The sequence below is a fragment of the Diaporthe citri genome (genome assembly GCF_014595645.1).
Source record: "Diaporthe citri strain NFHF-8-4 chromosome Unknown scaffold_4, whole genome shotgun sequence".
Classification (NCBI taxonomy): Eukaryota; Fungi; Ascomycota; class Sordariomycetes; order Diaporthales; family Diaporthaceae; genus Diaporthe; species Diaporthe citri.
This window is the reverse complement of record NW_025064849.1, coordinates 6,030,672-6,045,791: the sequence shown is the minus strand read 5'-3', so window position 1 is coordinate 6,045,791 and position 15,120 is coordinate 6,030,672. Positions and strand designations below refer to the sequence as shown.

Genomic DNA, 15,120 nt, shown 5'->3' with positions numbered 1-15,120 from the left:
GACCAATAGAAACTACTGGAGTCGGTACGATGTAATTCGCATGGACGAGAAATCCGACGATGTCAAAAGTTGCGATCCCAAGGTGTATTTATAGCTATAGAAAAGGCATAAAGCCGCATAATTACATGGTTCTACAGAGGCTAGGGCCGACAGCTTCACGGCGGTCTGGCTGTCCTGTTGCTGTCGAAATACAGATACTCCGACAGCCACTCATTTAGTACCAAACAAGCAGCCAACCGACTAGTAACTATGCTGCGTTCACCCCTCGCATGAGCCCGGTGTTGGGAAAGCCTAACTGCTATAGCTGCTTGGACGAACACGGAAGGTCCAACATGGTTCCTAGCCTCATCGCAAGTTCTTTCCGGAAAACAGCTCGCAAGGGCAGGTGGTCCGGGAGATATTTGCACTTTGCAACCTCTCAGCGGAGTGATATCAGCCAACGCAAAATTTTCCGCCACCTCGCGAATGTTATCTCCACTGTTGGCCGGCCCATTCGGGGTGGAATTTCATTCCCCTTGATAGCCGCCTCATATTCGCAGACACTGTCTCGCACGTCGTAGGTCGTCTGGGCGTGGAGATGAGCATGGGTTCTCAGCAAGTGGGCAATGTTGCCTCGCCGATGGAAATAGTCGTCGACGGTTTTCGTCATAAAACGCTCAACGTAGATGACTTCAAGTGCCCAGGCTCGGTAGTCGGGACTTCGCCTCAGTTCGTCCGTGAGCCACGGCTCAAGTCCCCTGGGCTTGAACGCGTCATCATCTAAGGCCTTGACTTGGTACTCTACTTCGCTCAGGTAGCCAAAGTAGTTGGGGCCCTTCTCTTTGCGCAATTCGGGCGTAACTCCATCCTCGATCTTGTCCAAGACCTCCCGTCTTTGCTTGAGAGCGGTGGGCGCCGCCGTGCAAGGTTGTTTCCCAGGTGCGTGCTTGTACTTTTCCGTATTAGGCGGAGGCCTTGCAATGCTGGTGGTTGGCGCCGGTTCCGAGGTCTTGGTCGGCGGCGCAGTACTGGTTACGGTTAGGGTTGCCGGCTGCCCAGTTGAGCTCGACAGAGAAGTTGAGCTCGACAGAGAGGTTGAGCTCGACAGAGAAGTTGAGCTCGACAGAAAGGTTGAGCTCGACAGAGAAGTTGAGCTCGACAGAGAGGTTGAGCTCGACAGAGAGGTTGAGCTCGACAGAGAAGTTGAGCTCGACAGAGAGGTTGAGGTAGGGAGTGGGAATGAGGTCGACAGCATAGATGAGGTCGGCAGCAAAGATGTTGTCGGCAGGAAAGATGTTGTCGGCACCACAGTTGAGTTTGCCAGAGAGGTCGTGGTCGACAGGAAGGTTGAGTTATGGAATGTGGAGGTGGGCAGGGCAGTTGAGTTTAACCAGCGGGTCGTGGTCGACAGGAAGGTTGAGTTATGGAATATGGAGGTGGGCAGGGCAGTTGAGTTTAACCAGCGGGTCGTGGTAGGCAATGCGGATGAGGTACCGTTGGTACCGTTGGTTCCGTTTCCGTTGCCAAAGTCGGGCTTGCCAGTACGTTGGTACGGGTAGGTGAAGCTCTTCCAAGCCTTCAATGCTGGTGGCTGGCCAAGGGCAAGGATTTCCTCTCGGATCTCTGGGTGTATTTCATCCCCCATTTCAGCGACACTGTGCCACATCGCGTTTGTCAACCCGAGCCAGAGCATGTATGTAGCTCCCATAGCATCAATGGCACTCTCAGCTCCAGTGGCATCAATACTGCGGGGACTCAATAACCAGGAGCTAGAGGGACGCGTAGCAGCTTCATTGATCACGTCGATCGAGTCTAGGAAAGCCTTGTCTTTATCGGTCCCGGCTTTTTTGATAGCATTCCTCATGTCGGATATCGTCTTGTCCACATTGGCCTCAGGGACACCAGCACGGCGAAGCTGGTGATCAATTCGTGGGCCGGGGTCTCCAAAGATAAGGGACCTCGCTGCTCCGTCGACAGCTACACCTTGAAGATAGGCAGTGTCTGCGATGATCTTTGCGGAATCTTTGAAAGCCACGTGTCGATCGGGCCTCCCTGGGTCCTTGACTACATTCTTTTTGAGAATTGATACTGTGCGAGGCACCAAGTCGTGAGGCACACCTGCGCGAGCCAGGGACTTGCTCAACACTTCCGGCCGAACTCCATAGGTTGCAAAGTTTGCAGCTTCTGAGATACATAGCGTCTGCAGACCCCCAGGCTTCCCGCCCCTAAGCATATTAGGAGAAGAGATAGAGGCGCTGGCTGCCATAACTTTTTCTGTAGTAGCCATGTCGCCCTGGACTCCATTGATGACCTCGGCTGCCTGGTCGGCCGATAACCCTTGTAGTTGTAGAACATGTCTCCACTCTTCAACGACATCGACTGCGTTTCGGTCAACTCGTACTTTCCGGCCGGGATGTTTTGGCGGTGTTGGCGGTGGAAGGTCCCCTGGTTCAACAGGGCTGGGCGGCGGCGGCGGCGGCGGTGGTGGTGGCGAAGTAGGCTTTGTCGGTGGTGAAGTCGGCTCTGTCGGTGGCGAAGTCGGCTCTGTCGGTGGCGAAGTCGGCTCTGTCGGTGGCGAAGTCGGCTCTGTTGGTGGTTGAGACGGGTCCGGGGGGTTTCCTGGGCCTCCGCCCCCGCCGCCTCCGCCGCCTCCGCCGCCACCGCCGCCTCCGCCGCCACCTCCGCCGCCACCGCCGCCTCCGCCGCCACCTCCGCGGATCACACCGTCGAGCATTTGGTCTGACCTCGACAATTTGTTTCTCACCCAGTTGAAAATGCCTGGGTCCCTGTGCAACATTGCGGCATATGCTCCAGCCCATCCGAATACCCCAGCACCAGGGATACCAAGACCAAGGCCCAGACCGAGGCCGAGAGCCAGATCGTCATCATCATCCTCTTCTCGCTTAAGGACCTCCGCTAGGTCGGCTATAATGCGGTACGGATCCTCTGTTGGGGTTGCGGTAGGGACAATCTCTGTTGAGGTTCTAGTGGTGGTGCTTTGTGTTGAGGTTCCAGTGATAGAAGACACCCCCGTGGATGATGTTTGCTTGGTAGAAGATGTCTTTGAGGGTTTATTGGTAGAAGAAGTGCCCTCGGATGATGTCTTTGTCTGTGAAGATGTTGCCGAGGTCTTCTTGGTAGAAGAAGCACTCGTGGATGATGTTTCCGTGTGTGAAGATGTTGCCGAGGTTTTCTTGGTAGAAGAAGCACTCGTGGATGATGTTTCCGTTTGTGAAGATGTTGCCGAGGTCTTCTTGGTAGAAGAAGCACTCGTGGATGATGTTTCCGTGTGTGAAGATGTCACTGAAGTTTTCTTGGTAGAAGACATCTTCGTGGACGATGTTTTCCTGTCTGAAGATGTTTCTGAGGGTTCATTGGTGGAAGAGGGCTGGGAGGACGTTAAGCTAGGTGAAGACGTCTTTGACGATTCAGTGGTAGGAGAAGATGAGGGGGTTGTCAGACTCTTTGGTGATGTCGTTGTGGATCCAGGGTTGGTCTTTTTCGTCGACGTTCTGGTGACGGAGGAGGATGAGGGTGACGACGAGGATGTCGGCGTCTGGGATGATCTTGTTGAAGATCCAGTGCTGATCGTATGCGTCGAGGTTTTAGTGATAGTAGAGGTTGATGAGGATGGCAATTGAGTTGAGGATGGTAAGGTCACGGTGGATGTTAAGGTCTTGGTGGATGTGTCTTGCGACGATGTTTCAGAGCTGATAGAGGATGACGACGTCGTCACCTTACTCCAGGATGTTGGGGTTCCGCTAGAGGACGAGGTCGTTTCATGCGATGAGGTTCCAGGGCTAGTAGAGGGCGAGGATGTTGGGGTTCTGGTGGACGTTTTTTGTGATGAGGTTCCAGGGCTGGTAGAGGGCGAGGATGTTGGGGTTTCGGTGGACGTTTTATGCGATGAGGTTCCAGGGCTGGTAGAGGGCGAGGATGTTGGGGTTCTGGTGGACGTTTTTTGTGATGAGGTTCCAGGGCTGGTAGAGGGCGAGGATGTCGGTCCGTGAGAGGATGTTGGGGTTCCGGTGGTAGAATACGACGAGGAAGACGTTGGCTTAGGTGAAGGTGATGAGCTTCTAGTGATGGTAGTGTGCGTTGATAGTGTAGTGGTGGTAGATGGCCAGGATGACGAAGAAGATGTTGAATCGGTTGAAGACGTCGTCTTTGCGGAGCTCGTTGTACTATTTCTCGGACGAGTAGAGGTTTCCGTTGGCACCAAATCACTGCTGCTGCTGCTACTGCTTGTGAGTATAGTGGATGACGTTCCAGGAGACCTCGTGTCCGAGGTGCTTGTTCTTGGTAAGCTTTCCGTCGTGGATGGTGTAGTTCTAACATCACTCGTCTTTGACGGGCTTGTCGTTATCACCGTTGTGGTCCGAACGTCACTGCTGCTGCTGCTGCTGCTGCTGCTGCTTGTGAGTATAGTGGATGACGTTCCAGGAGACCTCGTGTCCGAGGTGCTTGTTCTTGGCACGCTTTCCGTTGTGGATGATGTACTAGTTCTAGTATCACTCGTCTTTGAAGGTTTTGTCGTCGTCACCGTTGTAGTTCGAACATCACTTGTCTTTGAAGGGTCTGAAGTCGTGGCCGTTGTAGTCCGATCGTCACTCGTGCGCGACGGGTCTGAAGTTGTCACCGTTGTGGGAAGGACCGTCGTTGTAGTAGATGGGCTTGGATCCGGAGTTACTGTCACGGTCGTCACCGTTGTGGTCACAACGATTCCTGTCGGTGTGGTGGACGGATTTGGACCCGGATTTACTGTCACAGTCGTCACCGTTGTGGTCACAACGATTCCTGTCGGTGTGGTGGACGGATTTGGACCCGGATTTACTGTCAAAGTCGTCATTGTGGTGGTGGTAACGAAGATTCCTGTCGTTGTAGTGTTTGGGTTTAGATGGCGCTTTGTCATTGGCGTTCTGGTCTCCGTGGAACACAGCTCATCTCTGAAGCGAGAAATCCAATAATCAGGGAGGGCGGTGCGGCAGTGGACGTCGTCACCTTCACAGACACATCCGAATATGTCGGGGTCCGGTGGCGGGGTGGCTTCCGCTTGCCCAACATTGTAATTGTTCCTTCTGGTGTGACACCCGCGATTCAAGGGACCCACGCCTACAGAACAGTCGACTTCGAGGTCGGGAGGCACGTTGTCCACCGCATCGAAGACCGGTGCCGCAAGGATACCTACGGCACCGGCAAAGAGAACAAGAATCGCCTTGTACATTGAGTATATACACAAAACTCTTGATTGAAATCCGAAGACGAAGAATTCAGGGGGTGGTCGGCGATGAGGGTAGGGGAGGTATTGTGGAAAGGAGGTCCAGGCTGCAGGGGAAGAGCAGCCTGAAATATATACAATCGTTACTTGCACCACAAGATTATCTCACGCCTTATTTGTTGTAGATAGTTGCACACTATTTCGTGGAGGAGGACCGGATTTACCGACGGCTTTTATTTAGGTACAAGTTAGCTTCTCGTAAAGAAAGGTTTGGTCACGCTCGTAAAATAATGGCCGCGCGACCAGTCCATCACATTAGTTTAAAATTATGGCACTGAAGCGTCTGCTAAGTCTAACGGAATTACCAGACTAGTTCATGTGGTTTACGTTGTCTCTAGACTCAATAGCCGAGGTTTCCATTTTGGCGTGTGGCTCATTAATCCCTTAGCTAGTTAAGTCTGATATAGGTAATAAAATTAGGACCATAAGATACAGCTTAGTTTGAGGCCGATGGGAAAGCCTCTGGCGTGAATTTCTTAATACGAACAACATTAGTTGCAAAGAGCCTTCAAAAGTGTGGCGTGATACGTGGTCGAGGAAGTTGCAGTATCCAACCTTTAGGCTACGTCGCCAGACACGGCCGCAGTCGCCTCGCCTTTTAGGGCATTTACCGCTTGACTGCCGTCCTTTGGCCCAATCCAGCAGAGTTTGTGATCCCACAATCTTTGGACAGGCAGGGTGATACGAGGTGATACGAGGTGATACGGAGAGAAGGGGCTGGTGGGGGAAGCACACGACAGTCTTCCAGTCTGTCACAAATAATGTGCGTGTGGAGGTATCTCTCAGGCAATTCATTGATGAGCAATGGCATATCAAATGAAAAATGATTTACTAGAGCCTCGCATCCATCCACGTCCCGCATGTGGCTCACTAATCCATCCCTCGCCAGCCTCCTTGGTGCCTAGACCTAACTTCCTCTAGTACAGACCAGAATGTGTGCTTGCATTGGTTTTCTGAACCCGCAGAAGCACCTGCAAGGACAAATCTGCCGCAGAGCCTGAGGGGACCAACAACAGAGAATACACGGTTCCATATTGGCCGGGTTGCCGGGCTTCGCCAGCGGTTGAACCTTTGTGTGATTTCCGTAGGATGGACTTCGTATACTGCAGCATGTTAAAGAACCGTCTGTTCGATCGCTTATCACTAGCGGGGATCCTATTACAGACTAAAGCCAGACGGAACCCCAGAGCCAATGACAAGCGACCCGCACTAACATGGTAAACATCTACTAACGGATAAACCCGTATCACCGCGCCCGATGTTGATCCGTTCTGATCTGCCAGATGTGGCGATAAAAGGGGCGTTTTCCATTGGAAAGTTAATGTTTGGAAACTCATTGGACGCCTGTCCTTTAAAGACGTCATGATCACATTCACTGATGATAACTAGGCGAGCAGTTGAAGCTGGAGGAGACTGTACTGAGGTAGAACTTGAAGAGCTAAGGCATTCGGGCTGGGCAAATGGGTCTCGTTGACCCTCGACCCCTCATGTTAGCCGCGCTTTCGTGCAACATATACTACGTTATCGGCCCAGGCCGATCGCATTCGTGTTCATTAGACTCATAGACATTTGGTTTGCACCACCTCCAGAGACGGACAAATCTTTACCTGGCATTGCCCCCGGTGACAAGCCGGTTGAGCATTCCTATGCTCTAGTTAAGCGATTGCCTATAACGGGCCAAGAGAAAAAGGTTTTATCCGAGGAATGAAAAGGCCAAAGTGGCTCTTCAGTGTCAGTCTCGGCAGATTGAATCCCAGGAGGCAGAGCAATTTGCCATGGTGCTGACCAACGTGTCTGCGCAATGTTTGGATACCGTTATAAGAGCCGAATGAAGTCTGTTTCTTGAGCCAAGCTGGACAAAAATACATCAATTGTCCTATAAAGGGCTTTCAACGCCTTTCACAAGCCTCCAACTATATAACATTTCTTGAACTCGAAGCTCTGAGCTGCTAAGCACCCATATAAAAGATGCTTAAAGGCCATCCGGAGAACCTTCACTTTCAGGTTTCTTGTGAAGCTTACTTCGCTATAACCAGGTCAGTGTTGTGTTGAGGGGGGAAAGATTGTTTTAGGCAGCTTGTGCAAGAAGGAGGAGCCAAGACCACCATCTCGTGACACGCCGATATTTTCATTGATCGGCCGTATCTCGGCTCTACAACAACGTCCTCCCCAGATCCTCTCCACTTCCCCACAACCCCGGTTCTTGGCAACTTGACCACGACGCAACACGGTCTGGCTAACACTAGGCTTCAACATCGTCAACAATAATCCTGTGTGCGGGACTCGTTCCTTGGCATTAACAAAAGTGCTTGGCTTCTGGGATTCGGCAGATTTGGTCGTGGCTTCGGCACATGTGTCGTGATGGTCCTGCTGTCTAGACAGCCAGCCGAATTTCCACGTCCACCGGCAAATCCGGTGTTGTGCTTGGCACATCGTGTGCGCCCCAAAAACTTGGTAATAGCCTCTTCCAACACCCCACCGGTTAATGTTCGGAACTTGTCTAGTGTCGTGACTTACCATTCGATCGTTCAACAAATGGCGAGGTCAGCGATTATCAAAACCGGTGTGTCTTCGTGTCCCAGGCTTGGCTGGACTGACAACATATTTAATCCGGCTCTCGCACTTTGCTCCAGTCCGAGCCTCCTACTAGAGCATCTCATACTTGGAAATGGCTAGGACAATGTACCGGCACGCTCAAGTGGTCCTTACTGCGGCACTGTCAGTTGGCGTGCTTTCCTCTTCAATTTCTCGCCACGATGGAGGCCACCTGGGATATCGACAGACGGACAACCTCCCTGCCATCTACCAGAATGCCTCGTATCCTGTTGACGAGCGAGTCGAGGACCTTCTCCAGCGAATGACTCTCGAGGAGAAGGCTGGTCAATTGTTTCACACCCAACTGAACATGCCTGCCAACTACAGCTTCGTTCAAGGCAGCGCATCCGACGTTCTCATCAGCAAGAACTTGATATCGCATTTCAACCTAGTCGGTAATATCCTGGATGCCGGAAAGGTCGCTGAGTACGTCAATGAAGCTCAGCGGCGAGCTGTTGGTGGGCGCCTTGGGATACCCATCACGTTATCCTCGGACCCACGACACTCCTTCACGGACAACATCGGAACGGGGTTCGAAGCAGGCACCTTCTCGCAGTGGCCCGAGAGTCTGGGTCTTGCTGCCATCCGGGACGCGGAACTGGTCAGGAAATTCGCCGAGACAGCACGTGAAGAGTACTTGGCTGTGGGTCTGCGATCAGCCCTACATCCCCAGGTTGACTTGTCGACGGAACCACGGTGGGCACGGATCGGCGGAACCTGGGGAGAGGATGCAGAACTGACCAGTGAGCTTCTTGTGGCGTACATCGAGGGCTTTCAGGGCGAAGAGTTTGGCTCGCGCTCTGTGACCACGGTCACAAAGCATTTCCCTGGTGGCGGCCCCATGGAGAATGGTGAGGATTCTCATTTCACATACGGGAAGAATCAGACATATCCAGCAGACAACTTCGACCACCACCTCATACCGTTTAAAGCCGCAATTGGTGTCGGTGCCAGGCAGATGATGCCTTACTACTCGAGACCTATTGGCACTCAGTATGACCCCGTTGGCTTTTCCTTCAACCGCCAGATTGTAACAGACCTGCTCCGGGAGGAGCTCGGGTTCCAAGGCATTGTTGTCACAGACTGGGGACTAATCACCGACACCAACATCCTGGGACAGGACATGCCTGCACGAGCGTGGGGTCTAGAGAACACCACCGAGATCGAACGCGTCGTCAGGATCCTAGACGCCGGATGCGACCAATTCGGCGGAGAGAGCCGGACAGAGCTGATTATACAAGCTGTCGAGGAAGGCCTAGTCCTAGAGGAACGCCTTGATACCTCTGTTCGTCGGCTTCTCCGGGAAAAGTTTGTTCTTGGCCTCTTCGAGAACCCTTATGTCGACCCTGAGGCAGCCCAACGCATTGTCGGAAATGCGGACTTTGTGAAACTTGGGAACGACGCGCAGCGCCGAGCCTACACTCTTCTCACGAACCGAGACAATATCCTCCCCATCCAGAACGCCACTCAAGCCAGCTTTTATGTCGAGGGCTTCAACTCAACATACTTGAAGGCCAGAAACCTAACCGTCGTGTCAACTCCCGAAGAAGCCGACTATGCCCTGTTGAGGTACAACGCTCCGTTTGAACCGCGGCCGGGAGGTTTCGAGGCTAGGTATCACGCAGGCTCCCTCGCGTTCAACTCGACGGAGCAGCAACGGCAAGCAGCTATCTACTCCACTGTACCCAGCATTGTGGATGTGAAGCTCGACCGTCCAGCTGTAATTCCCGAGATCGCAGAGCAAGCAGCCGCACTATTTGGGAGTTACGGCAGTGGCCCGGAATCATTTCTGGACGTAGTATTTGGCAAGAGCCAACCGGAGGGTAAGCTTCCATTCGACCTACCTAGGTCCATGGAGGCAGTTGAGGCGAATTTTGAAGATGTTCCCTTTGACACGAAAGATCCGGTCTTCAAATTCGGAGACGGACTTCGTTATTAAATTGGGCGGGGAAAGAGGCGGGCGTCCTGTAGACGATTCTTGGGATTAAACAGTAAATACGTATTCTTGGAATCACCAAGTAAACATTCCAACCATAATGAGCCTGTTTGGCCTTCGGTCTTTTTTCGCTGAATCCTCGGGCACTCGCTGCCTTGTTGTAGATACAGCCAATTTGCGTAGACCTCATCCCCAATGATGGGGTTCGCTTTCCCCAACCTTGTACAGGCTGCTCATGATGAACCCAGATACTGAGTAATAAGAGTGCGTTTCTGCGATTGGGTGGACCAAATTGACGAGCTTGTTACGAAGAATCTCAATGAGAATCAGAGAAATATATTCGGAGACTATAAGACTCGGAGGCGTGATTGGGGCTGGGTGGAGCGCTGGATGATTCCTCAGCCCTCAACTCATAGCTGTCCTGTATCTTCAATTGAGGACCACGTGGGAGCCATGATAACCTTGAACAACAATCATAGAACATGCTTAAACAAAGGTGACTTATCACCCATATCAAGCAGTTCGTCTTCGGTGTACCTCGCCCGTACCTCCGCCTCCGACATTCTCGCCTTGCGGGCATTTGTCCACTTGTATATCATCTCCAGCAGGAAGGACACCAACAAACCCGTAGCACCAAATGAGAGGCCGAGGCCGAAGCCAGTGTAGTATTGTGGGCTCTCCTTGTCGATGAACATGAAGCTTCCGACGATGCCGCCACAGTTGCCTGCTGCATTCATGAGGGCCACACCAATGCTTCGCCTCGTCGCAGGAGCGAGGTTGTTGGCGTTCCAAGCGGCAGCAGCCGGCTGGATGGGATAGATTCCTGCACAGACGAGGCAGACTGCGAAATAGGCCGCGCCCAAATTCGCGGACAGGGCACCGTGGAAAGAAATAATGACGGCGTAGGCAATAACGAGCATTGACATGGGGATGGCAACGAACGGCATCCGCCAGTAAAAGTGGTCAGATAAGCGAGCGAATCCGATGGACGAGATGGCGCCGACGACGTATGGGGGAGCGGACATGAGTTGAGCGTTGGTCGTCGAGAAACCCATAACCTTGGTGATGGTAGGCATGGTGAATTTAGTACCTAGGTCTTTCTTAGTATGACAAATTGCTTTGCATTGGGCGTGACGGATCTTCCATATCTTACCGTAGGAAGTCGCTGACTGGCAGAACAAGAACCAGGCCTGCAGGTACAGGCGCCAGTTCATCAGGACGATCTTGAGGTCCCTCATCTTGAACCCAGACTCCTCGTGGAACTTGCCACCCTGCTTGATGAAGATCTGAAGCTCGAGGAACCGGATCTCATCCGGGTCAAGCCATCGTGTTCCACGCTTGGGGGAGTCGATTAAGCAGAAGAAGCAGGCGACGCCAAGTATGACTGTGATGATTCCTTCGACTGTGATTTGGTTGATGGTAAGTCTTGGTTTCATTCCCCAGGGTAGACATGGCAATATTAAAACCACACATTACGTACGGATAAAGATCCACCGCCACCCGCTGTATCCGCCCGTTCCATCCATTTTTGCGATACCGGCCGCGAGGAGGCCGGAGAACGCACCGGATAATGCACTAGCACAGTAGAAGTAGGAGATGCGAGTGGCCAAGTTCTTCGGCATGTACCAGTAGGAGCACAGATAAATCGCGCCGGCTGTTTGGTATAGAAGTCAGCGATTGGAGAGCCAGAGGTCTTCGATGAAGGCTTGGACTTGTTCGGTCGAGGCCGATGGTGGTTGAACGCAAGAGGGATAAACTTATACATACGGAAGAAACCAGCCCTGTTTGAATTCGATGGTTAGTTGGGGAGCTCAAGTAACGCCGACAGAACAATCCAGATGCACTCACTCAAAGACGCCAAGTAGGATGCGTGTGGTCATGAGACCCCCATAATTTTTGACAACGCCAGTAAGAGTCATAATGACACCCCATATGGTGATAAGAGTGCCCAGGTACCACGAAGGGCGGCCCCATTTCTTCAGGAGAATGTTGCTGGGCACCTCAAATAGCACATAAGGTATAAAGAACACGGCCAGGATTGTGTTGTATTGCACTCCGGTCATACCAAGCTCTTCCACCATGCCTTCGATTTTGGCGTTGCCGATGTTGGCTCGGTCGATGTGTGCGATGAGATACAAGACTGCTAGCATTGGAACGAGCCGAATATCGACCTGCGAGGTTGCTTTGTTAATGCTCGTTGCGGGAGTGGCTTCGAGGACCGGGAAGCAGCAGGCTCTTTGCTCACCTTGCGCAAGACCTTCTTCCTCCTCTCTGCAGAAAAGTTATTATAAAAGTCTGCATCGTCGGGGGACAGTCCAAGGACTCTGAAGCCGTCAATCTCAATCACTTGAGGGGCACCGTCGAGGTTCTCAACATGGCCCAAGGCCGCCTCCTTGTCCAACGATGATTTGGGAGACATTGTGAACACCGATCCGAGCAGCTCAAAAGGGTGAAAGATCGAGATGGAAAGGACTTCGGCTGGTCCAAAAACCCAAGAACTGCATGAAGACGCGATGGGTATAATGACCTTTTATTACTTTGGCCCACGCGGCTGGGTTCCGGGTGGGTACACGTTCAGCTCCGCAAAACACTGATAAGGGGATCCGGGGAAAGTCTGGGGGAGATGTCGAAGGAGCCTTGGCTTTTGCGGGGAACCTTGCCTTCTCCAGCAACAAACGAATTCCCCAGGCTCTGTTGGGACGGCAGGATAATCACACTCGCGACGTGAAACTCCACTGGGCCCGGGGTTTCGACTCGAGGCGGTTAGTTCAGCCCACACCCGCTGCTGTCAGAAGTGGAGGTGTTGAGCAGAAAAGGGGTCCCAAAGGTGAGCATGACTGCAGATGGCGGCGAGAATGATGCCACTCTAATCGCGCCACGGATCTTTAAACCCCGACCAGTTCCCTTGGCTGCTTGGAGCCGGTTGGCTCAAACCCCTCTCCCCGTCTGCAGATGTCCCGGTCCTGCTTTTCCGGCGTTCTGTTTCCGCCCTCGTTTTCCGGCATCGCTTTTCCGTCACCTTCTGCCCAACAGTGACGGCGTGACGGCTAAACGCGTTGGTTGCTCTTGGCATCGTCAACAAGCACGGATACACCTCCCACACAGATGTTGACTCAAGCCTTTAGTTGAGTTGTGTTTCGTACTCGAGGGTGGTGCGACAGAAGACCTACCTACCATCCGGTTCTATAAACTCCAAATCACCAACAACAGGTCGCCACGGGAGCAATGACTCACGAGAACGAAAAGAATGGCTCGGCGCCTGCCTTGTCAAACAAAACGGTGATCGAGAATATTGTCATTACTCCTGTCGCCTTCCACGACATGCCCTTACTGAACAGCGTTGGTGTCCACGAACCCTTTGCACTGAGGAGTATTGTCGAAGTCATCATTGGCAATGGCACATACGGCCTTGGGGAATCATATGGCGACCTTGCCCATCTGAATCGGATGCGAGAAGCAGCCACCAAGATCAGAGGCTTGGAGGTCCACAATACAAATGCTGTTTACCAAGCTGTTGTAGACTCGCTCGCCTCGGACAGCAGCACCGGCGGGGATGGCATGAGCGGGATGGTGACAGGAACGTCGACAGCCGCCAAGGTCTTCTCCCCGTTTGAGGTCGCCTGCCTCGATGTCCAAGGCAAGCTGGCCGGTGTCCCCGTTTGCGACCTGCTAGGTGGGCGCGTGAGGGACCGCGTACAATACTCTGCGTATCTCTTCTATAAGTGGGCTGGACATCCGGGCCAGCCTGATGATGAGTACGGCCCAGCTCTCGATCCCGCGGGGCTGATTAAACAAGCCCACAAGATAATCAACGAGTATGGCTTCAAGGCTGTAAAGCTAAAAGGCGGCGTGTTCCCCCCGAAAGACGAGGTGGAGGCCATCAAGGCTCTGCGCGCCGAGTTCCCTGATTTGCCACTGAGACTTGACCCCAACGCTGCATGGACGGTCGAGACGTCCAAGTGGGTTGCGAGAGAGTTGGACGGGATGCTCGAGTATCTCGAGGACCCAGCCCCCGAGATTGAGGGTATGGCTGCCGTGGCCAAGGAGGCAAACATGCCGCTCGCAACGAACATGGCCGTTGTCTCATTTGCTCATCTCCCGCCCTCCATCGCACAAGACGCAGTCCAAATCGTACTGTCAGACCACCACTTCTGGGGTGGACTGCGTCAGTCCAAGGCGCTGGCGAGCATCTGTGCCACCTGGGGGATGCGATTGTCGATGCATTCAAACAGTCACTTGGGAATATCTTTGGCAGCTAGTAAGTCTCTCCTTGAAGCTATATGCACCGTCTCCCGGACAAGCCCCTGCTTTATGCTATGACCTGGCTTGCATCGAATTCTAGGACACAAAAGTTGCGGTTTATTTCCGAATATACCGCATGTCCATTTCATTCCCCCTTACCCCGCGACACCGTGGATGCTAACTGCGCATGGCTCAGTGACACATCTGGCTTCTACGACACCAAATCTAGACTATGCATGCGACACACACTGGCCGTGGAAACGCCGCGATGAGGATGTCATAGTTCCCGGAACACTCAAATGGGAGGACGGAGGTGTTCGAGTAACAACTACACCGGGCCTTGGGGTTGAACTCGACAGGGAGAGACTGGCATCTTTACACCAGCAATATCTGGACTGCGGATTGAAGAAAAGAGATGACACAACTTATATGCAGAAATTCCAGCCGGAATTCTCCAGTAAAATTCCGCGGTGGTAAATCACTTCCAAAATTGCTACAAGTGTTAAATCGAGGCTACATTTTGGGATGTTACAGTTGTTTAGAAAGGCTCGGTCGATATGCCAAGGGAGATTGCTATTCTAAATTGGATGGGACTATAGACAATCAAACTGCTTAAGATCCCAGGCATTACACAACAAAACCTATTTGCGTGTCTCTTCACTTAATCCTTCTTGGAATGCGTGGAATTAAAACAAAATGCTGGCGTGTCGGCTACAGATTAAGGCAACCCTTTGACAGTCCTAGGGATACGACCAAGAAGTTTTCCAAGACATCAGCCCATAACTATCTCGAGAGAATCACCACCGCAGGGCCGAGCTGGACGAGATCAAGTAGCGCTACCTGGCATTAACTAATCTAATATTCCTACTTCTTTATCGGACCTGAGATTTGCCGAGTATAGCCGCCCTCCAGCTGACGGTTGCAGTGTGTTCACCGGGGTCAGAGACCACTCTCCAGTTTCCATTCACTTGAGAGAACGGATATTCACAAAGCAAAAAACGGATGGTACAAAGGTATAATATAAAGCCCCTAGTGCATGAATTACACCCATTAATTTATATACCTATTTCGCAAGCTTAAATTACACCCT

General features: G+C 52.4%; 5 protein-coding genes across 5 annotated transcripts; 3 read left to right on the top strand and 2 right to left on the bottom strand.

Moving 5' to 3' along the window:
• Positions 1–941: 941 nt before the first annotated feature.
• On the bottom strand, positions 942–2,713 carry INS49_010738 (uncharacterized protein; the record flags this gene model as incomplete). Its single annotated transcript, XM_043171461.1, has 2 exons — positions 942–1,187; positions 1,286–2,713. The coding sequence occupies 2 exons, from the start codon at positions 2,711–2,713 to the stop codon at positions 942–944; spliced, it is 1,674 nt and encodes a 557-aa protein (XP_043026026.1).
• Positions 2,714–2,909: 196 nt separating this feature from the next.
• Positions 2,910–5,206, top strand: INS49_010737 (uncharacterized protein; the record flags this gene model as incomplete). Its single annotated transcript, XM_043171460.1, has 4 exons — positions 2,910–3,569; positions 3,636–3,981; positions 4,042–4,838; positions 4,919–5,206. 4 exons carry the CDS (start codon positions 2,910–2,912, stop codon positions 5,204–5,206), a joined length of 2,091 nt encoding a protein of 696 aa, XP_043026025.1.
• Positions 5,207–7,925: 2,719 nt separating this feature from the next.
• On the top strand, positions 7,926–9,791 carry INS49_010736 (uncharacterized protein; the record flags this gene model as incomplete). The annotated part of the gene is made up of 1 exon (XM_043171459.1): positions 7,926–9,791. The coding sequence occupies one exon, from the start codon at positions 7,926–7,928 to the stop codon at positions 9,789–9,791; it is 1,866 nt and encodes a 621-aa protein (XP_043026024.1).
• Positions 9,792–10,261: 470 nt separating this feature from the next.
• Positions 10,262–12,207, bottom strand: INS49_010735 (uncharacterized protein; the record flags this gene model as incomplete). Its single annotated transcript, XM_043171458.1, has 6 exons — positions 10,262–10,878; positions 10,942–11,190; positions 11,269–11,442; positions 11,556–11,569; positions 11,637–11,959; positions 12,034–12,207. 6 exons carry the CDS (start codon positions 12,205–12,207, stop codon positions 10,262–10,264), a joined length of 1,551 nt encoding a protein of 516 aa, XP_043026023.1.
• An 806-nt stretch (positions 12,208–13,013) lies between these two features.
• INS49_010734 (uncharacterized protein) lies at positions 13,014–14,229 on the top strand (the record flags this gene model as incomplete). Its single annotated transcript, XM_043171457.1, has 2 exons — positions 13,014–13,910; positions 14,227–14,229. The coding sequence occupies 2 exons, from the start codon at positions 13,014–13,016 to the stop codon at positions 14,227–14,229; spliced, it is 900 nt and encodes a 299-aa protein (XP_043026022.1).
• Positions 14,230–15,120: the final 891 nt, after the last annotated feature.